Source organism: Rhinopithecus bieti, unplaced genomic scaffold (genome assembly GCF_001698545.2).
Source record: "Rhinopithecus bieti isolate Rb0 unplaced genomic scaffold, ASM169854v2 scaffold_25940, whole genome shotgun sequence".
Lineage (NCBI taxonomy): Eukaryota > Metazoa > Chordata > Mammalia > Primates > Cercopithecidae > Rhinopithecus > Rhinopithecus bieti.
Genome location: NW_016811810.1, coordinates 1,875,311 through 1,896,238, shown reverse-complemented (window position 1 = coordinate 1,896,238; position 20,928 = coordinate 1,875,311). Strand labels below are relative to the sequence as shown.

The window sequence follows — 20,928 nt, the reverse complement described above, 5'->3', positions numbered from 1 at the left end:
ATGCTGGTGACCCACCTCGCCTTCTAATGTCACAGTCCCGAGAACCGTGAACATGGCCACCCCGCCCAAAGCAGGGCTCCCGCCTGGGTTTCAAGACAAGGCAGGCCGGCCCCTGGGTCGGCGTGCAGGGACCCAGAACGGCCACCAGAGGGCAGCGTAGGAGCACGCGGGAGCCCCATCCTGGGCAGCGGCCCAGCATCCGGATAGCGGCCTCCTGAGCCCCCCAGGGGGGCCCCCAGGCCACCGGCCCGCCCGCCTGACGCCTCAGCCCACTCCACACACACACGGCCACGCCACGGCTCCTGATTTATTGCCTTCGAGTGTCCGGAGCACCTGACTGCCCTGGGGTCTAATAATTTAAGGTGCCGAGAACAGGTCAGGGCAAGGGGTCACAGAAGAGGGGCTGGGGGCGCCCAGTGGTTACAAAATGTACCCCCGCCCTGCAACAAACAGGCCAGAGGAGACCGGCCTGGGCTGGTGTGGGAGCGGGCGGGCAGGGGGTCCAGGGAAGAGGGCGCCCGACCCACCTTGGAAAGACAGAGCCACGGCCAGCGCCACCAGAGGGAGCGGCAGAGACAGGAGAAGGCCCGGAGGCCACACGGGCCGGGGGGCTCCTCGGACACAAGTGTGCGGAGGCGTCTGGGAGGAAAAGGCGATGTGGGGCCAGCCAAGGCCTGGAGCCCCTGCTGGGCTGGACAGAGCAGGGCTGGGCAGGGCAACCAGGCCCGGGCAAGGTCCTGAGCTACATGACACAGCACCGGGTCTTGTGCGTGTGTGGGTCTTTGAACCGCAGCCTCTGTTTGGGCCGGTATTTCTCCAGATAGGTGAGCTGCTTGCTGTTGATGGCTCCACGGCGCTTCCTAGGAAGAGAGGGACAGGGACAGGGTTCATCCAAGGCCCTGGCTCAGCCACCTCACCTGTCCCAGGGAGCTGGAAGCTGAGAGTACAGTGAGCTGGAGTAACGCCTTGCAGCTGGCCAAGCCCCTCCCATCCCAGGGCCTTGCCATGGCCGCTCCCAGAGTCACAGTCACCCTTTCCTGGCCTCCTGCAACTTACCCCTGCTTGCCTTCCAAACTCACCAAAGCGCCACCTCCTCCAGGCTGACTCTGGGCTCCCTACGGCCCCCAGGCTTCCCCAGATGGGTAGGACCCACCCCAAGTCCATAAGCAGGCAACAAGGGTGGTGTCTGGGCACCTCTACCATCCAGGAAGGGGGGTGCTGTGAGTAAGGGAGGGGCTGAGCCCAGAATTCCAGCCCAGCTACACGACCTTCACTTACAGCAGGGACCTCGGTTGCGTGCTCACCCTGTCCCCACCATCCCTGCCACCTGGTCCTTACAGTGGGGACCTGGGCTGTGTGCGCACCCTGTCCCTGCCACCTGGTCCTTGACCACATATACCTGGGCTGGGGTGGACAGGAAGGCTTCCTGGAGGAGAGGATGCTGCACCCACACCTGAGAGACCCTGAGGTGACAGGTGTCCGGGGCCTGGGGTTGCCCGCCCAGCGCCTCTGGAGGCTCATCCATCCCCACCTGCCATGGCCTCAGGCGTGGCCACGGGCTCGCCCTGGCCAAGGAAGTGGGAGCGGAAGTAGCGCAAGGAGCCTATCCAGCAAAGCTGCAGGCGCCCCGTGTGGCTCCACCATGCTCGCTTCCCCTGCCCAGCAACCGGCATGCTGGGGAAGGCGCAGCCCTCAGCAAGGCCTCCACGGAGGGCCCCCACCAACAGACACGCAACAGGGGCAAGAAACACCCATGCTGTTCTGGGCCTGGCCATTTCTGCGGCACCGCCCAACCTGTCCTGACCAGCACAGCCTCAGGTGCGGGGAGCCACACAGCAAAAGCCACAAGGGAGAGACAAGCCCTGGCTCGCTGAGACGTGGGGTCGGGAGAGGCCCCAGGGAAGGTGCTCGCCTGTGTGCACCCGCATGTGTGAAAGTGCATGTCATGTATGAGTGCACACATGTGTACGTGCCTGAGTGCATCCATGTGTGTCTACGTGTGCAAATACCCACTTGTCTGTATGTGCCTGTGTTCACACACACCTGCCTGTACGTATGTGCCTGCGTATGTTTGGGTCTGTATGTGCACACGTGTACTTGTGTGTGCTGCATGACCCCCATGCGTGTCTGTGTGTGAGCGTGCACATCCCAGAGTCCCCAAGGAGACCTGAGCACCTGCAGGACACGCTCCCACACAGACCCGCAGGGCTGGCCACGCTCCCACACAGACCCACAGGGCAGGCCACGCTCTCGCACGGACCCACAGGGCTGGCCAGCCAGTATGGCAGGAACAAGCCGGCCTCTGGGAGGAAGAGATGGCCTCACTAGCCAAGCCTGTCCAAAGAGTAGCACGGGTGTGTTGCACTCATGGGCAGGCACATGGTGGGCTGGGCAGGGGCAGGCTTCAGGCGCCGCATCCGTTCCTCCAGAGTTGGCCCTGCTGTCCCGGCCAGACTCCCCCAGGGCCCCCTGGGCAGTGGGCAGATGGCAGCCTTCCCCAGGGAGGCCACCAAGTGACAGGGATGGGGCAGGCAAGCTGGACTGGAAGCCTCCAAGGAGGGCGGGAGGGGCTGAGCTGGAGAGCTCAGGGTTGAGGGGGAGGGGTGGTGAGCAGCTGGACTCAGAGCAGCTCTGAGACACTAGCCCAGTGTGAGCGTCCCTGGGGGTGGACACGGTGTGGTATGGGGTTTCAGGCTCTTGTTTTTCATGGAGGGACTGAACTGGCTGGCTGAGGGTCCTTCCACCCCCGTCAGGATGGCTGGGAAGGAAGGAGCTCCGTCTGTGGAGGGCGGGCAGGACGGCATGGCGAGTGGCCTCGCTGTGTCCCTGCGTAGCTGCATGGTCCCTCAGGGGCTGCTGTCCCCACCCATTAGAAACACCTCGGACTTCCCCGTTTCTGCAGCAAGGCCCAGCTTGTGCTGAGCAACGCAGCCTCAGGGCAACAGAATCACACAGTCAATGCCAACACCCTTTGTGGGCAGCCAGATCTCCCCTTCCCCAGCGCTCACAGCCCACCCCGCCACCTCGGCCACTCAGCCCACCCCGCCACCTCGGCCACTCAGCCCACCCTGCCACCTCGGCCACTCAGCCCACCCTGCTGCCACCTCGGCCACTCAGCCCACCCCGCCACCTCGGCCACTCAGCCCACCCCGCCACCTCGGCCACTCACTGGCGGATGAACTGGATGGCATCCTCATACTTCATCCCACTCTCGATGAGGGCCAGCGCCACAAGGACTGGAGCCCTGGGGGCAAACAGAAGGGCTGGGGTCATCGGAGCCTGCGCACCCCTGTCCCCTTGGCAGGGCACCTGCTGAAGATGCAGGGCACAGGGGCCCAAGGGGCCCAGACTCCCCCCTGCCTGAAGCTCCCCCACGGAGGCCACAGCCTCAGAGCCCGGCCTGAGCACTGGGTCCAAATCCTGGCTCCCTCCTAGGCAACCTCTCTGCGATCCGCTGGTAGAGGGTTAAATAAGGGCTCCCGGGTGAAGTACTAAGAGCTGGATCCGTGCCTGCTATCAACCCTGCTCGCCTAGGGTTCCCTCTGCGGATGGGGCTGTCCCACTGGTCATTTCATCTGATCCCAGCTGCCATTCTTCCTCCCGTTCTCCCAGCAGGGGTCTGAGGCCCCAGCTGTGTGGGGGTGGATCTTTGTGTCTGGAGAGGGGAATGACAGCCCTTTCCTGAACAAGATGTCAGGATGGTTACAACCACGGCAGGAAGAAGTTGGGTTAGACTTTGGGAAGCACTTCCTCTCTGTGATGCTGGGAGAGGACCAGTCTGGGAGCCCCAGCACTTGGGGCACGGGCCTCCTGGGAAGGTCATATGACGTGTGTTCAAGACCCACATCCAAAAGCGAGGCTATCGGACCACGAGATGCCAAACCACCTGACATGGTGAGCCCCGCCCTGCCCCGACACTCACCGGCCCAGGCCCGCCACGCAGTGCACAGCCACGCAGCTGCCGGGGGCCTCACAGAACTTGGCCTTCACCAGGCTCAGCCAGTCTTCCACTACCTTGCCGGGCGGGGGCGCCCCGTCGTCAAACGGCCAGTCCTGCAGAGGGAAGCGACATGAGGACCCCCAGCTGCGGGCAAGTGGAGAGGTGGCCCTGGGGCTCAGGCGAGAACAGGGAGCTCTGAGAGGCAGAGGGTGCCAGGAGCCCACTAGGGTGGGGGCAGCAGACCCAGAGGACACACAGGAGGCGTACAGCTTGACCATGGGCACCCCATGGTGGGTGCTTTAGACTCCTCCTCATTCCCTGTACACTACAGCTGTCCCCTCCTCCAGGAAGCCTTCCTAGACCACCCCACCCCTTTCTGAGTGGAGCCTCGTCCAGAGTCACACAAATCCTAATCCTCACACCTGTCAGCCCTAGCTCTGGTTCTGGGATCACAATCCCTCACGCCTGTGTGCCGGTGGCAGCCTGAGAGGTTTTGGGTCGGCTGGTGCAAGAGGTCTAGTCCCCTGTGGTGGCATGCAAAGACGGCTGGCACGTGCCACACACAGCCCAGGTGCCAGGAAGGACTGAAGACAGGGTTATGGGGCGAGACAGGGCCCATGTTTCCAAGGGCACTCGAAACAGGCGGTTCCACTGGGACCCCGGCCCATTGTTCCTGGGGGTTCATTTGGTCTTAGAAGATGACCTGTGCTTCCCACAGTCCCGTTCCCCAGCGCCCAGGATCGGTGGGCAAGTGAGTCCTCCTAGGGGAGGGCCCGGGCCAGAGCGCTGCAGTAGGAATGGACACATTTCAATCTTGGGAAAGAGAGTTCATGCAGGGCCGCGGGACTGTGCCAGGCCTGGGGCTCTCTGGTGCCAGGGAGAGCCGCTGGGCCCAATGAGCAGACACGCAGCCCTTGGGGGCATCTCACCCCTCCCCAGCCTCCAGGCAGGGCAACTCCTAGAGACAACTGGTCTGCACGACTACTTACGTCTGACCCCAATCCCTCCCACTGCTGTGGAAGAGGAGGAGGGTGTGGGTGCACCCCATGCGAGAAGCGGAGACACGCCTTCACCTCCCATTCTTCCAAGCAGCCTCGCTTTGAGGTGAGGAACCCAAGGCTCAGAGTGACCTGCAGTGTCACAAGGCTGGGGAGGGCAGAGGCGGGACGCAGCCCAAGGCCTGTCTGACCCCAAAGCGCCAGCACTGCCACCACTCCAAACCGCCAAGCTGAGGTTATGAAACAGCAACCACAGCCAAAAGCAGAGTCCTGGGATGAAAAGCAGTGACTGAGGGGATCATCAAGCTCCGCACTGAGGAGACAGGCCCGGACACAGCTGGGCAGGCCTGCACCAGGGGGCAGTCATCTACCGGGCTGGGGGTGGACCCCCTGCCCTGGGGCCGGCTCTGGGCCTGCAGCTGCTGTGGCCCCCCCAAGGATACGGCAGCAGAACCGCCCCACATCCCGCCCAGACCTGGGTCCCCAGGGCCAAAGGAGCCAAGGAAACTGCCCAAGGGTCCTCCCCAGGAGCCTGCTGCCTGGCAACAGGGCTGCAGCAACCCGGGCAGAGACTGAGATGGACCCAAGACAGGACGGGAGGAGGGTCTGAGACAGGCGGAGGAGCCCAACCCCCACCTTGGCCCATGCACCAAGCATGTGCCACCCCTGCCTGGCGAGCCAGGCTGGCCGAATCTAGAGACAGAAAGATGGGGTACACAAGGGTGACTTTCTTGAGGTCACAAGGCCCAACACCCTGGCCTTCCCTTGATGTACCCAGACACACACGTGGCCCAGGCACAAACATGTCCGGGGCTGCCACAGGAGGGGCACCAAACCCTCTGTGCAGGCCCAGAGCCCCCACCCCACCCTCCCCTGGTGGCAGCAGCAACAAGGGTCCCCGTGGCCAGGGTCCCCGTGGCACACGCCTCACCACGACTGTGATGCCGTCCTTCTCCAGTGGCGTTTTGTCATAGGTCACTTCACACACGCGCACCACGGTGGTGGCCCCGTACTTCTTCAGGTCCTGGGGGAGGGGAGGACGGAGGAGGCAGGGCTGGGCTGGGGCTGCAGTGCTCAGGGAGCGGGACCCACTCACCAGGGCTCCCAGGGCACAGCTGTGTCCCCCATCATCACCCAGGACTTGGACATGTCCCTTCAGACCCCTCGGGGTGGAGCCCTGTCCCCTCAGACCTCTCAGGGTGGAATCCTGTCCCCTCAGTCCCCTGGGGCAGGGGCATGGTCCCTGAAGCCCCCAGGGAAGGTAGGCAGACCCTGATGCAGTGAGGCCCACCAAGAGTGGACTTCGGGCTCCGCCACTGGTCAAGGTGGTGTCTGGGTGTGAAAGAGCCTGTCCCAGGTCCCTTGGGCCACCCAGCAAAGGCAAACGTGTCCCCACCTACATTCATGGTCACCGGCAGCTGGGACCCCAGCTCCCCAGCACACCACTCCCTCCTCTGGGGTGCTCAGGACCCCAGATCTACCAGCAAGGACATTTCTTCCAGAAAAGCTACTGGGTCCCTGCAGCAGGAACTGGACCCCCCAGTCCACATGTGAGCCCCTGCATCTGAGCAGCGACCCCAGCTGAGCCGCAGGGATGGGTCCAGTCCAGGGGGACTTTGGGGTCCAAGAGGGGCGGGCGTCAGCTGGGGCATCTCAGAGCAGGGAGGGTGGGCATCACTCAAATGGCAGCCAGCAGGGAGCTGGGCCCTGCACACCAGCAGGGAAGCCCCACACGACCAGGGAAAAGGTCGTGGTAGTTCACAGCCAGGCCGACATTTATACCCCCACTGCGGGGGACCCACTTCACGGGGGTCACGTGTGAGGGCTGTTCCCACCCCACCTGCTCTCGCAGCTATTTTGGGAGGGGTGAGGAGTCAGCTGCTGGGTCTTGCTGGTCATGGGACAGGGACCTAGAACACAGAGAGGCCAGCACCCAACTATCTGAGAATGCAGGGAGCAGGCGGGGTGCTGGGCTCTATGGCCGTGGGGTACCTCAGAGTCCCTCTGCACCCTCAGCAGAGGGAACGGCCACCCAGCCCAGGACTCAGCCCTGGCCCTGGTCACAGGTTGAGCCCTTCCTGATCCTGGTCACACACTGAGCCCTGATCCTGGTCACATCCTGAGCCTTGACAGTCACACACCTGTGAGCCCTAATCCTGGTCACATGCTGAGCCCGGACCCTGGCTGACACGTTGAGCCCTGATCCTGGTCCATACTGGCCTTGATCTTGGTCGCACCACTGAGCCCCTGACCCTGTTACTAAGCCTATAACCCTGGTCACAGGCTGAGCACTCCCTAAACCCTGGCTGACTCTAAGCTCTAATCCTGTTCCACACTGAGCCCTGCTCCTGGACACACCTGAGCCTCGATCCTGGTCACATACCGGCCCTGTTCCCAGAACACACCCGGAACCGTGACCCTGGTCACACATGAGCCCTGATCACTGGACATACACTGAGCCTCGATTCCTGGTCACCTTTACTGAGCCGCCCTGATCCCAGCACACCACCAAACCCTTGACCCTGGTCACAAACATGAGCACTAGATCCTGGTCAAACACTGCAGCCCCAACTTTGGTCACATACTGAGTGCTGCTCCTGGACACACATAGGAGTCCCAACCTTGGTCACACACTGAGCCCCGATTCCTAGGACAACACACCTGAGCTTCGACCCTGGTCACATACTGAGCCTGATCCCAGACACACACTGAACCCTGACCCTGGTCACACGGTTGAGCCTGATCCTGGTCCAAACCACTGAGCCCCCAACCTTGGGTCACATTACTGAGTGCTGATCCTGGACACACTCTGAGTCCCAAACCTGATGGTCACACATTGAGACCTGACATTGGTTACAGGCTTAAACTCTGATCCCAGTCATATTCTGAGGCCTGGGACCCTGGCACTCATCGTGATGTTCCTCGCCAAATCCTTTCTTGTACATTCCTGCTATTATCTCAAGGGGTTCTCGGCTGTGAGAGGGACTGCCAATCTATCTGTAGGGCACAGCCGGCTCCGTGGTCCAGGTCCAGGGCTCCTGATGGCAGGGTGGGCCCAATGCGTTCCCTGCTGCTCTACAGTTTTCCAATACCCCCTCATGCCCAAATTCCCCTGTTTCATATGACAAGACCAATGATGGCTTACTCTCATGTCACAAGGGGAAAGGACTCATGTCAGTCATAAATGGGACCCCCGCACCACAGCTGCAGGGGCCTCTGACACGGCTGCACAGTCAAAGGCTGTCAACAGCCCCACACACCGCTGCAGACTCTGCAAATGGCCCCAGGCCTGCAAACAGCAGAGCGCTCTGCAGGGGCCAGGCTCCTCTAGGAGGCCATGCAGGTCTCTCCAGACTCCACTCCCAAGATAGCTTCTGTAAACGCATCTGGTCCCATCTGCCAGGGTTTCCAGTGGCAGGCATCTCTGCTGGCTCTCCAGGGCACAGCGGTCCCTCCCTCCTGTGGTCAGTGCTGACCTTTGCTCAGTCCCTCCTCACATAGAGATCTGGGCCCTGAAGCCCCCTGTCCAGCCACGTCTAACCTGAGGGCTCACCCAGAGCCCAGCAACGTGTGGAGGCCTGGGCTAGCCATGGAGCCGCCCTGCATACCTGTCCCCCGTCTGCCTGTTTCCCCATTAAGCACCCACTTCTCATACCAGGGCACCTCCTGCCCACTCAGCCTATGCACAGAGGTCAAAAGGACAGCAAAGGACTCCGGAGGGCCTCAGCCCAGGCCACGGCTGAGCACGCAGAGCCTGGCCCATGTATCCCCCCGCCTCACCCCCTGCCTCTATCCACATGGCATGGAGTTCCTCCTATCACATGCCAGCCCCCTGCAGGCCTCCCAGGGGACCCAGTTGATCCCCCGACACCCTCATCCCTGACCCCCAGGGTACCCTCATGTCCCTCCTCCAGGATCCTGCAACAGGGACTGGGCTTTGCTTCAAGGCTGTGAGCCTTATCTGGCCAGCCGGGGCTGGGGACCCCTCTCGGGAGGCCTGAGGCAGCTCAGCCAGGCTTCCCAGACACCTGGGCCACCTGCCTGCCACACCTCCGTCTCCACTCACCTCGATGAAGGTGCTGAGCGTGGCGTTGGTGGGGTTGTGGGTGATGAGGAAGCGCATGTGTTTGTAGCTCACCTCCACCGGGGCCGGGCGGTTCATCCGAGCCATGGCGCCTCCCGACGGGCCCGGCAGGGCAGAAGGGACTACACAGAAGGCTGGGGACACGTCCTGAGAAGTCCCCACGTACCCCCCAAAAATGAGGAGAACAAGATCCCTGTGCTTGTCCAAGAAAAGCGAGATTTAAAAACCCACCCCCATACCCCGCACAAATATTGTGCAAATAGTTAGGTGTGGGGGAGGAAGCTGCCCAGTGTTTGGATAATTAAAAAAGAAAACCCAATTCTTAAAAAAGAAAAGAAAAAAAACAGCCCCCCACTCCCACCCAAAGTAAAGCGGGCAACTCCAAACTCCTGTCTCTCACAGCTGGATAGTCATAAAGAGGCAAAAAATAAAAAGAACAACCAAAATACCTCAGCAAAGAAAACTTAAAAGCCCAAAGAGAATCCGGCCACCAAGCAGCGTCCAGAGCTGGACCCCACGCTGGGGGCGCCCTCTCCACATCGGTGGATGGGCAGACAGCCCCCTTCACTCAGAGGTGGGCCCCAAGCCCCCAAGGGCCAAAGGAAGAATGAACTTGAACTGAACCAACTCCAAAGGCCTTGGGCCAGGGGTCACGGGCAGCGGCCGTGGGGACAGCGGCCTCTGACGTGCGGGGCCTCTGTCACGTTACCCCATCAGGGTACGGTGAGTCCTGGAGGGGGGCAGGGGGCTCAGGCGGTAGAGCTGGCCCCAGGCTGGGCAGCAGAGGCCATCGGCAGGCGAGGGCAGTGGTGAGAGCCAGCAGTGCGGGGACTCCTCAGCAGCAGGCGCGGCGAGCCTGGGTACAACAGTGCTCAGGGCTGGGCCCCGTGGCCCACTCCATGAACCCCAGGCGGGTCCGCAGCACACAGCATCTGGGGGGAAAGATGAAAATGAATAGAAAGGGGTCGCAGGGGTTCATGCCTGCCCTGAGCCCTCAGTCACAGGCGACACCTCTCCCAGAGCGCTCCTCCTGACCATGCTGAGTGAATGACCCTCTTAGGTCCGTTTCCTTATGTGGGAGCACCAGGAAGCACGGCTCCTGCCAGGACTGACCCAGGGCCTGGAGGCGATAGGGCAGCCACCACACAGCCAGGAGGGCATGACAGAGGACAGAAGGGGACAGGGATTTCAGGGACACACACACCCCCAAGGACATGATGAACCCAGCACACAGACGATGGGTCCCTCTGTGGGGACATAGGCTGAGTTCCCCTAAGAAGCCTGAGCCTGGCCCCTGCCCACCTGCTGTGATCTGTGGAAACCCCACCCCAGGAGAGCTGCCCTCTCCTCTTCCGATTCTTGGCCACTGCGAACATCTGAGCCCAGGTCTCTCTGGGTGGCCCATCCTGAGGGAACGGGGCCCAGACACTCAGTCAGTGCTGCCAGTACAGGGAGGTGAGGGGCCTGGCCCCACACGCGGCCGTGGGCCACCCTAATTGCCTCTTGCTTTCTGCAGAGTCTCCTGCCTGTCAGTAGCCCCCTGCTCACCAATGTCCCCCTGCCACTGTGTCTCCGCTGCTCACACAGGGCTCAGCCAAGCTCAGGGGATAAACAGGCCAGCTCTGCCCCTCCAGGAGCTCGCGGAGGCGGAGACAGACCACACCAACAGGCCAGCCATCAGGCACACATGCCAAGGTGGTGACAGCACAGGTGGCCAGGAGTGGGTTCACACCGTAACAGGGCCCTGAAGAGGGAGGCTGCAGGGGGGCCACAGCAACCCGAAGCACCTCCACGCCTGCCTCTCTCCCTCTCTGGGTCTCACAACCCCAAAGCTCCCGGGCAAGGGGGTTCCAGGAGCACGCAGCCCCCTTCCCTCTCTACGGAAGGGCTGGGAGACCTTGTACAAGGTGCCAGCCTCTTTGTTACCCCATTAGCACAATGAGGGGCCACACAAGTGACCTAAGCTCCCTCCGGCTATGACCCAGCTGTTAGCAGACTCTCCAGCCCCCTAGACTTAACCCAAGCCCGGCCCTGTCACTACTGTCTACCACCCACGGAAAGGCACTTCAGGGTCCCTTGTCTAGCAGAGCCCTCCATTCCCCAACCCACCCCCTCTCATCTGTGCCCCTGCCCCAGCACCCCTTCCCAGCTGCCCACCAGGCAGGCTGGGCCCTTGGAGTCTCAGCCCAGGTGCAGGGAGGGCTTGAGGCCTGGGCCCCTGGACTCGGAGGGTGGCTACATGGGACCGTGGGCTCCTCCTTGCTTGCCCTCCACACCCTGGGTGGCAGCCAGTGCTCACGGGCTCAGAGCAAGCGCCACACCTCAGGCTCTGTCCATTGAGTGGTTCTGGGAAGGTTAAAACAGATGGTGGGTGTGGTGGCTCATGCCTGTAATCCCAGCACTTTGGGAGGCTGAGGCAAGCGGATGACCTGAGGTCGAGAGTTCGAGACCAGCCTGACCAACACAGAGAAACCCCATCTCTACTAAAAACAAAAATAAAAAAAATTAGCCAGGCGTGGTGGTGCATGCCTGTAATCCCAGCTACTCGGGAGGCTGAGGCAGGAGAACTGCTTGAACCCAGGAGGCAGAGGTTGCAGTGAGCCGAGATCGCGCCATTGCACTCCAGCCTGGGCAACAAGAACAAACCCCCCCCCCCCCCCCGAAAAAAAAAAACGGATGGTGGGGTGGGACCTCCAGCAGGAGGTAAAGGTGGAGACAAGGATCCTGCCCCTGGTCCCGCCAGCCCCCACCCTGCCCAGCTAGAGGGAGCATAGGCTCTGAGAGTGGGTGAGGGAAGCCACCGCGTGTTAACAGCACACAAACACCTGGGTCCCTCCTGGGATGGCAGGATGTCCCTGTGCGCGGGAGCCGAGTTCATGTTTACAGAAAGAAAGGAGGAAAAGCGCTGGAGAAGCCACAGCATTGAGCCTCTCCCTGAGGGGCTGACCAACCCCTCAGGCCCACAGCTGCCAAGGACCTGGGAAGACCCCACAGGCAACAGCACGTGGCCTGGCCCTGCTGCCTAGTGGCCCTAGGCAGGTCCTCAGGGCTGCAGGCTGCTGGGAGGGAGGAGGCTCTGAACCACCTCAGGGGTCACAACCCAGGCTAGAATGGGGTCGGGGTCCAGGGAGAGGCCGGACAAAGCTGGTCTGGGGTCTTGCCGCACACCCCACTTGTCTCTGCACCCTGGAGCCCCTACCCCTGCCCCAGGTGAGAGCAAAGCAATGATGCCCTGGCACCACTGTGTGGCTCTGCCCTGCCTGGTGGCTGTCCCCCAAGGGAGAACACCCCTCCCTAACCGCACGCCCCCACTAAGGTCACCAGGTAGGGCCCTGAGAGCAAGGGTTAAGGATCCCCAGGGATAGGCACTGAGAACTCCCTGAAGCCAAAGCCTCAGGCTTCCCATCTGCGAAATGGGGACAGGTTGCCCCTGCCTCCGTGTGTTGAGTCGCTACCACCCCCACCAAGCCTGTGGCCCACAGCACAGGGACCCACTGGCAGCCATAGCCCCTCCTTCCCTCCTGCTACCAAGCCCTGCAGCACCCTTCCCGAGATCCGGCTCAGCCTCCTCGGGCCAGCAGGCCCAGAGCCCTCAGCGATTTCTCAAGACCCTTTAAGGAAGAGTCCATCCTTGTCCCTGTTGGCCAGACCAGGAAACAAGCCAGGGAGAGGGGAGGACGTTCTCGGCCAGGGCCACACCAGGCGTCCAGTTAAGTGGGTTCTCTCTGCCTCAAGTCTAGGAGGCAGGAACAACACGGAGCCCCCTGTACAGAAGAGGAAATCGAGGTTCACGGAGGCTACCACCCTCCTTCCCGATGGCACAGCGGGTTAAGAAGTTTGAATCCAGGCCCCTTCAGAGGGCCCCCCTGTGATACTGGGGAAGAAGTCTGGAGGCCCGGGGCTCAGTGGGTCTCAGAAGTAAGGCTGCGCCGCAGTCAGGGCTGAGGTGGGCGCTCTGGGGGGTCCCGGGGGAGCTGTCCCGCGTGGGGTCGTGGTAAGGGGCGCGGCCCCCTCCCTAGACGCCAGCGGGGCTCCCGCCCAGCCCTCCGGAGGGTGCCACCTCCTCCCCGGCGGAGCTGGGGTCCCGGAAGGCCTGGGTCCGCCGCGTCCCCACCTGCCAGGCTCACCCGCGCCGCAGGCGTCCCGCCGCCTCCATACGCCCGGCCGGGCGGTGCCCACCGTGCTCGGGCCCGGGTGGGCGCCGCCCTCCGCCGCGAGCCGGCTCAGGCGCTGCGCCACCGCCGCTGCGGCCTATTTCATAAGTGCCGCGGGCCGTCACGTGGGGGGCGTGACCGGCGGGCGACCGCTGCCGAGGTCTCCCCACTGCAGCCTAACTATAGCCTCGCCCTGCCCGGGGAAACCAAAGGGCCGCGCAGGGGCGCGCGGGGAAGAAGGAAGCCCGGCCGGGAAAAGGGAAGTGCGGGGCGCGGCGAGGCCGGGGGGCGCGCAGCCCGGGACCCCTCCTTCCTCCCGCCGCCGGCCCAGCGCCATCTCCCGGTGCTGCCCTCCCTAGACCTCGAAGCTCCCCGGCCCTCACGGGGCTGCACGGCTGTGGGTGGGGGCGTCCTGAGGCGCAGGAGCCGCCGGCCGCGCTCCTCGTGGGAGGCCTGGAGGAGCACGCCCAGCTTTGGAAATGCAAATGCGGCCCCCTGTGGCAGGTGCTGTCCTGCACCCTGAGGATAGAGGGCGCCCGAGTCCCTCCATGTTCAGCATCCCCTGCCAACTCCCCCCAACAGCCCGGCACTCCTGCCATAGTGTTTACTCAGCACCTACGCGTGTGCCAGACACTACTGTCCCCTCCACTTAATCTCACGACCCAGCTGTGGCTGGCTACGCTGGTCCCCCCTTCCCCCCCCCCCCCTAGTGTACTGGTGAGGAACTGAGCACTGAAACGAGGGAACATAGGTACACACCGGCACCCAGTGATTCAGCCAGGGAGAGGGCTCCACAAACTCCGAGGCTGGGCACTTGCCGAAGAGGCGGTCCCCTCTTCCAGGAAGCCATCCCAGACCCTCCTTCAAGCAATAGCCTCCCTTGGGACTCCCGGCTTCTGCTCCTGGGAGCATCGGTGCCGGGAACTCATGTGCCCCCAGACTATAAGCCCAAGGTCTGCGCTGGCACACGATCACTCTGTCTGCCTGGCCACCCAGAGCAGGGTGAGGGCATTGGGTGGCACCCCCAGGCACAGGGTCCCTGGAGGTGGCCTTGCTTGCAGCTCTCAAACAACCTGGTCCCTGGCAATCTGAGGTCACCAAGGGACCCTGCTAGAGCATGACCCACTTCTCCCCTGCCAGGCTCTCCACACCCACACTTCCAGACAGCTCACCATCAGCGTGGCCAGCTGTGCTCAGCAACCCTCGTCTCCTCCCGCCCCCAGGTGGGCAAGCAGGCCAGGGAGCCCAGGACAGGAGGACAGTGCCCAGTCTGAAGGGACCCATGGGAGCCCCCACCCAAGGGCGCACCAAGCCAGGTAGCCCTGCCTGCCAGCTCATAGACCCCCAAGGGTGTGAGCTCCCTGGCAAGGACACCCACCCATGTGGGTGCACCCAGCACCACAGGGAGACACTAGGCTCTGACTCCTGCCCAGTGCTCTCAGCTCACCACTTCCAGCAGCATCTCCGTGAAGGTCCAAGGCAGGAATGGGTCAGCTTCAGGGACTCTGCCCCACCAGTCTCCAACCTCAGCCACTTTCTAAGGATACCAGGCTAGACACTGCATTCCCCGAGCAAGGCACCAACACCTGCCACACTGCACTGGCGAACCACAACAGCTCAGAGAAGCTGAGCAACCCGCCTGAGTCACACAGCCAGAAGGCAGAGGAACCACAGTTGGAGCTGGGTCTTGCTGCCCCCCAGAGACCCTGCTTATCCAACTCTAGCCCTCTGGGAGAGAGGACCTCTGGAGTAAGCTGCTCCTGCCACCCCAGCCTCAGTTTTCTTATCCATAAAAGGGTCTCAGAGTGAAAGTTCCCATCAAGCTCTGTGATGCTACAACCAGACAGAGCCCATCATGCCTCTGCGGCTACAAAGGTGGACCCCGGCATCCTCATCGCCCCCACCCGGGCTCCACCCCCTTGCCTGGGGCCCTCTGGCCAGGCCTGGGGGGCACCTGCTGCAGCTGGCACATCCCCAGGCCTTTCGGAGAAGTCTATTTATATACGGGCAGGAGCCGTTCCTGGAATCCTCCCAGAGCGAGCCCAAGTCCGCCCATTGCTAGGGGGGCCAGAAGGGTAGACCCGAGCAGGCCAAGCTCACGCCTGATGCGCTAGGACGCCTTCCCAGAGTCCTCCAGGCCCCTGCACCCGGCAGCTCCAAGAGCCCAGCTCCCTCACTGCCGCTCCCACCATGCCATCCTATCCCCTCTCCCCAACCCACCCCATCCCATCCCCTCTCCCCTTGCTATGTGTCCTTTAGAGCAGAGTGTCCCAGGCCCCAGGGAAGGCATCCCAACTGAAGGAGGGTTGAGAGGTCCTCAGTTTCACCCCACCTCCCATACAGGCCCTGGCACCAAGAGGGCTCCCACTTGTTTGTGGAAGGAACAAATGACCCACCGTTCTGGGCAGAGGTCCAGATCTCGGAAACATCCAGAACCCATCACAGAATCTCAACCCCTGAGGTCTAGAGGAACCTCAAAGGTCACCTACGCCACACCTAAGCCCCAGCTTGCACACCTCTGGTGATGGGGACCTCACTACTCCTTAGCATCCCTTGTGCCCTCCACCTTCAGGCAGCCTCTCAAGCTGTCCGTCCCAGGCCCCCTCTCTGGTGCTTCTGAGCAATCATTGCAGGGACGGGGACCAGCAGGACGAAAGCCCCTGAGCAGAAGAAGCCCCAGGGTGGCAGGTGATCTGGAGGGTGGGAGGTCAGGGAAGGCTTCCTGGAGGAACTGGCCAGGAGGGAGGCAGGCATGATCCTGATGCCTGGAGTCTCACATCAGGCTACTACCCCGACTCCCTGGGTAACCCTGGGCCAGTGCTAGCCCTCTGGGGCCCATGGCCGCCTTTACAAATAGAGACACTGCCAGAGAGGAAAGCCACCTTCCGAGATGGTGTCAGCTCCAAGCCAGTCATGGGGTGCCTGGCTGCAGCCTGGAAGCAGAGCTGTTGGGCACCGGCTCGGGTTCTACCCACTGGGCATCTACAGATGAGTGTGGGCTCCAAGGACATAGCCCTGTGCTCAGCCACTGCCCCTCTGGGCCGCACACAGCTTTAACAGTGCCTCCTGGGGCATGGCGCTAACTTGCCAACCCAAGAGGCCTACCCTGCTCCTCCTGAAGCTGCTCACATGCTGCCAGCCACCAGCAGTGCCCAGGCAGGCCAAAGCTCCACCACAGACCTGGGGGCTGTAACCACTGCTTCCACAGGCAGGCGGGCAGGTGGACACCTGGCGAGAGCATGGGCCCACTCATGGGGCTCCCACCCAGGCTGCCACTGGGCCCCAGGCACCCAGCATCAGGCAGGCAGCAGGTGATGCCCACCAGGCACCAGGAGCCTCCCAAATCTGTGGCCACTCAGGCCCTGCCAGGCCCACCTGGAGCCTCCCAAGCTCCAATGGCGCCAGGAGAACCACCCAGTAATGGGTAGAAACCCGACCCCAGGAGGTGCTTAGTACCACCCTGTGGCCTGCTGCAATGACCAATCCCAACCCAGGACTCAGACCCTACCCGCCTAGCCCAGTGCCAAGCCCCAGCTCCCCACACCTGGACTCAGCTCAGCCAGCCTCACCCCTGTGGGCCTGGACCGTCCCCTAATGGAACCAGGGATGCCAGAGGAAAGGAGCAAGGGAGGAGAGGTGGCAGGGGGAGGACGCAGAGGAGGGGGACAGTCACAGGGAGGGGTTCTGACCCCACTCACAAGGTGGCACCAAACCACGGCGGTCAGGACTGGGCTCTGGGCTTACAGGGCCTGGGGTCAAGGCCAGTGCTGTCTGTGACTGTTTCTCCCCTCTGAGCCCTTGTTCCCCACCTGTAAAAGGTATGGCAAGCCCTGGCTCACCGGGGTCTTGCGGGGACGAGGAGACAGTGGACACTGACAGCTGGAAGACGAGGCCTCTGGCAGCAGCTCAGATGAGGAAACTGAGGCACGGCCAGGGGAAATGTGACCCCAAATGTGGCCATGCAAACCCTCCAGGTACCCCTTCTGCCACCCTAGAAGCCCACCTGGCAGCAGAGCAGGTAGGGCAACTTCCCTGCCTGGGGGTGTGACACAGCCAGGCCCCTCCCAGACCCCTCACCCTGGCCTTGTCATTCCCCAGCACCCCAGCCCCCCACCTGCCCTTCCTGGGGGCAAGGATGGGGGTGTCAGTGCTTGGAAAGCATCCCAGCAGCCACTGCCAGCCAGGCCACCTGTTGACACCACACGGTGCCACACTCCGGCACATAAGGCCTGCATCCTGGGCTACCTGCCCTGCACAAGGCCCACCACCCACCTCCCCATCCCTGCAGGGGCATCCTGCCCTCTACACTGCTCTGCACCCTCCTGAAGCTCAGCAGTGCCTCTGAGCCTCCCCTACCCCCACCCTGGATCACAGGACTCCCACCAACGAGGACTGGAGACCAGGCAGTCATCCATTCATTCATCCGTTCATTCATCCAATTTGACAAATATGTGCTGAGCACCTTCAAGGGCCAGGTGCTGGGCCAAGCTTGGAAGATTCAGGAAAGAAATGGACAGAACCAGCACACAGCCCGCCCACCTTCTCCTGCCCTCCCAGGTGGGGTTGCCCAGTCACCCCTCCACCCCCTGCCCTGCCAAGCTGCCTCCCACACTCCCCGGGCGAGTGGGCCAGGTAATGACAATATCGTGGGTTTCCAGGGAGGGGTCTGAGACGCTGGCATCTCTACTGAGTCAGGGGTCACTTCCTCCCTGGAGCCAAGTCACTTGGTTCCTCAAAGAGACCCCATGCCAACCTGTGCCTCGGGTTCCCAGGCTGTCACAAACAGGGTTAGAAGGTAGGATGCCTGGCTCACAGCAGAGACACTGCCATGGCAGGCAGATCAGGTCCCAGGGCCGTCAGGCCTCCACTCCCCCTATTGTCCCCAACTGCCCACAAGCTGCCTCCACAGGGCTGCCCACCTCACCTCCCAGCCCACCCCCACAAGTTCCCTCCCCACCTCCTGGCCTGGGTCATGCTCTGCTGGGAACACCACCTCCTCAGGAGAACCTTCACTACCTAGTAACAGCCACTCCCTGCACCTCGGCTTTCTCCTGTCAAGAGGGACAGCAACCGTTCCTCCCTCACAGAGTTATCAGAAGTAAATGGATCTGGGCATGAAAAGTGTTCAGAACAGTGCCTGGTGCTGCCTGTGTGGCCCCTGTATCCCCGAACCCCAGAGAGGATGCCACCCCTTCTCCTCTGGTCTTGGTCTGGGTCCAGGCAGGAATGGGACACTCAGGCCTGGGTGTCCTCCGAGGCCACAGTGAGCCCCTGGCCGCTGCCTCCCTGACCCCCACCTCGCTGTGGGCCCAGGTCTCAGGGCCTCTCACCCACGTCATTATGCCTTCTCCTTGTCAATGTCCCTGACACCCGCAGGCAGCTCAGGACCCCAACCAGAGAATCAAACGGGAGGCACAGATCTGCCCCCAGAGGGCCACCACTGGGCCAGCCCTGCTTCTACCATTGAGGCCCCAGGGGCCCACTGGTCTCCCTACCTGGTTGGGGTCTCTAGTCTACCACCCCTCCCATCCCCCACCCCCACCCAATCAGCCAGCCCAGCCTCCTCACTAGAGCAGGTATCAAGGGAGGTGCATGCATCCTTGTCTCTTGAAGGCAGCTTGATTCACGTTTGGTAAGTGTGCAGCCCACCTCCAGCCCAGACTAGACTTTGGGTCAAGAGCCCACGTCATCTGCCCACCCACCTGACAAGCCACCCCCCTACAGCGAGGCCTGGCACAGGACTGGAGACACAACGGTGGTCCCCACCCTGCTGCTTCTCACATACTTTCCATGGCTCCCTATGGCCTACAAAACCAAGTTCCGGCTTCTCAGCCTGGCCCACTGGCCCCTCTGCCCTTGCCTCCCTCACAGGTGAGGAGGGGGAGGGATTGTAGGAGTCACACTCCAGGTACCCTCTTCTCTCTCCCAAGAATGTCCCTGGACACACCTCCTCATGCTCAAGACCAGACCAGAGTCCCTCCTCTTCCAGGAAGCCTGCAGGTACCCTCAGTGCCTGGGTCTCCCCTACCACGTTTCCATTCATACATGTACCTGCCAAACACGCTCTGGGCTCCAGGCCCCATGGTAGGTGCTGGGTGGGGGTCAGGGGTGAGCAAACCCCATCAGCTACCCTCAGAGGGCACTGGTTGGGTGGTCAGTGGGGGCGGGGGGACACACACTAACCAGGCAAAGGATTATGGCAACAGGAAACGGCATGCGACCCACAGAACCATTGAGTCACGTCCGTCCTGTGACTGCTGGGGGGGGGGGGCTCAATCACGGAGGCCTCTCTGAGGAGATGGCCTTCAGGCAGGGTGAGATCCTCCCAGAGGGTGGTATGGGCTCCCAAGATGGGGAATGTACCAGACTCCACTGAGCCCCACGAGCCAGCACACATCAAGTCTGTTCCCACTGACATCTCAGAGCCCTTTCATGCCCCATGTTCCATCACCCCCGCCCCCATGCGTGCTGTCACCCCCACCAGAGATCCAAGCCTTATGAGCCCCATTTGACACAGAGGCCGGCCGGACGGGGCAGAGCCGCTGGAAACCAGGTTTGCCAGTGCTAAGCCCAGGGCTCCTTCTCTTCCACCCCAGCAAATCCTGAGAGCCTCATCTGTTCAGAGCCCAGGGGAGGCTGACGACGCATGAGCAGCCTGCAGAGCAGCCGAGCAGATGGCAGGAGACTCACGCCTGGACTCAGACACTGCACCCCAGGCCAGCTTCTCAGATCCCCAACTCAGCCAGGGACTGGCCAACCAACCCAGAAAGCCACTGAGACTTTAGACCTCACAGGGATGATTAAAACCCAAGATACGAGGCGATGACCACCTCAGCTGCCATTTGTTAACAATAATCTTGATGTTTGCCACATGTTGGGAACCTGATTTTTGACAGAGCCTGATGACTGTCGGGATCAGTAGGTCTTGAGTCTTCTCTGCTTATTAGGTGGGGAGCGTCTGCAGCTCTGAACCCCCGCTGACCGCGCACTGCACAGTGGGGTTGAGCAGCCTCGTCTGCTGCTGTGAGGATGAAGAGGTGAAGTTGGCCCACACTCCGGTGCGGGCGAGAGTCACATCTGCTCTAATGGCCATGCCGACCACGGGGCCGCGTGGCCAGCCTGGTTCCGGTCCCACAGCACCTCCAAGGGCACCTGTGTGACTGGGGTGACCCAGGCAGCCCTGGTCCACCCTGCCGTCCTGGAGTGACCGCTCACAGGACCTCCTTTAGTGACAGAGTGATAAGGGACAAACCATGCGGCCACAGAGTGATGACCCTCAGCTATAAAGACAGGCCACGAGGAGAGGGGATCGGGAGCTTTCTCCTCTGCAGAAGAATCAGGTTGACCCCCACCCGCTGGACCCCCACCCCTGCCTCCGGATGGTGCAGCTGGGAGTCGAGGCCAGAGGTCAGCGATCTAGGGACACAGCTCAAAAAGCCGGCCTCCGCACATCGCCACGTGGGGTCTGGGGAGAGCCGGGTCCCGGCGCCATTCAGGGGGGCTCCGGAGGAGGCGCTTTCGCCACCAGGGCGGCGCCCTCGCCCACCCGACCGACTGCACGCTCAGGCCCAGCGGCGCGCGTGCGCGGAAGGCAGGGCCCCCCCCGACCCTCGCGGGCCGCTCTCCCTGGTCTGTCCCACGTTCCGGGCCCGCCAAGGCCCGCGCAGACACTCACCCGGCAGGCAGGTCCTCCACGCTCCGAGTCAGCCCAGCCCCGCCGCGGGCTTTATCCCCGCCTGCGCCTGCCCTCCC

General features: G+C 62.5%; 1 protein-coding gene across 4 annotated transcripts; it reads right to left on the bottom strand.

Annotated features, from left to right (window-relative positions):
• Window positions 1-576: 576 nt before the first annotated feature.
• Window positions 577-20,928, bottom strand: PTP4A3 (protein tyrosine phosphatase 4A3). 4 transcript variants are annotated; one of them, XM_017895153.1, is made up of 6 exons: window positions 20,852-20,928; window positions 9,005-9,954; window positions 5,870-5,962; window positions 3,923-4,053; window positions 3,170-3,244; window positions 577-860 (listed from the first exon to the last, which is right to left on the bottom strand). In XM_017895153.1, the coding sequence occupies exons 2-6, from the start codon at window positions 9,107-9,109 to the stop codon at window positions 743-745; spliced, it is 522 nt and encodes a 173-aa protein (XP_017750642.1). In that variant the 5' UTR covers window positions 9,110-9,954; window positions 20,852-20,928; the 3' UTR covers window positions 577-742. The 4 variants fall into 4 exon arrangements, with proteins under 4 accessions (XP_017750642.1, XP_017750641.1, XP_017750639.1 ...); XM_017895152.1 differs by lacking the exon at window positions 20,852-20,928 and adding an exon at window positions 14,624-15,049; XM_017895150.1 differs by lacking the exon at window positions 20,852-20,928 and adding an exon at window positions 13,150-13,278.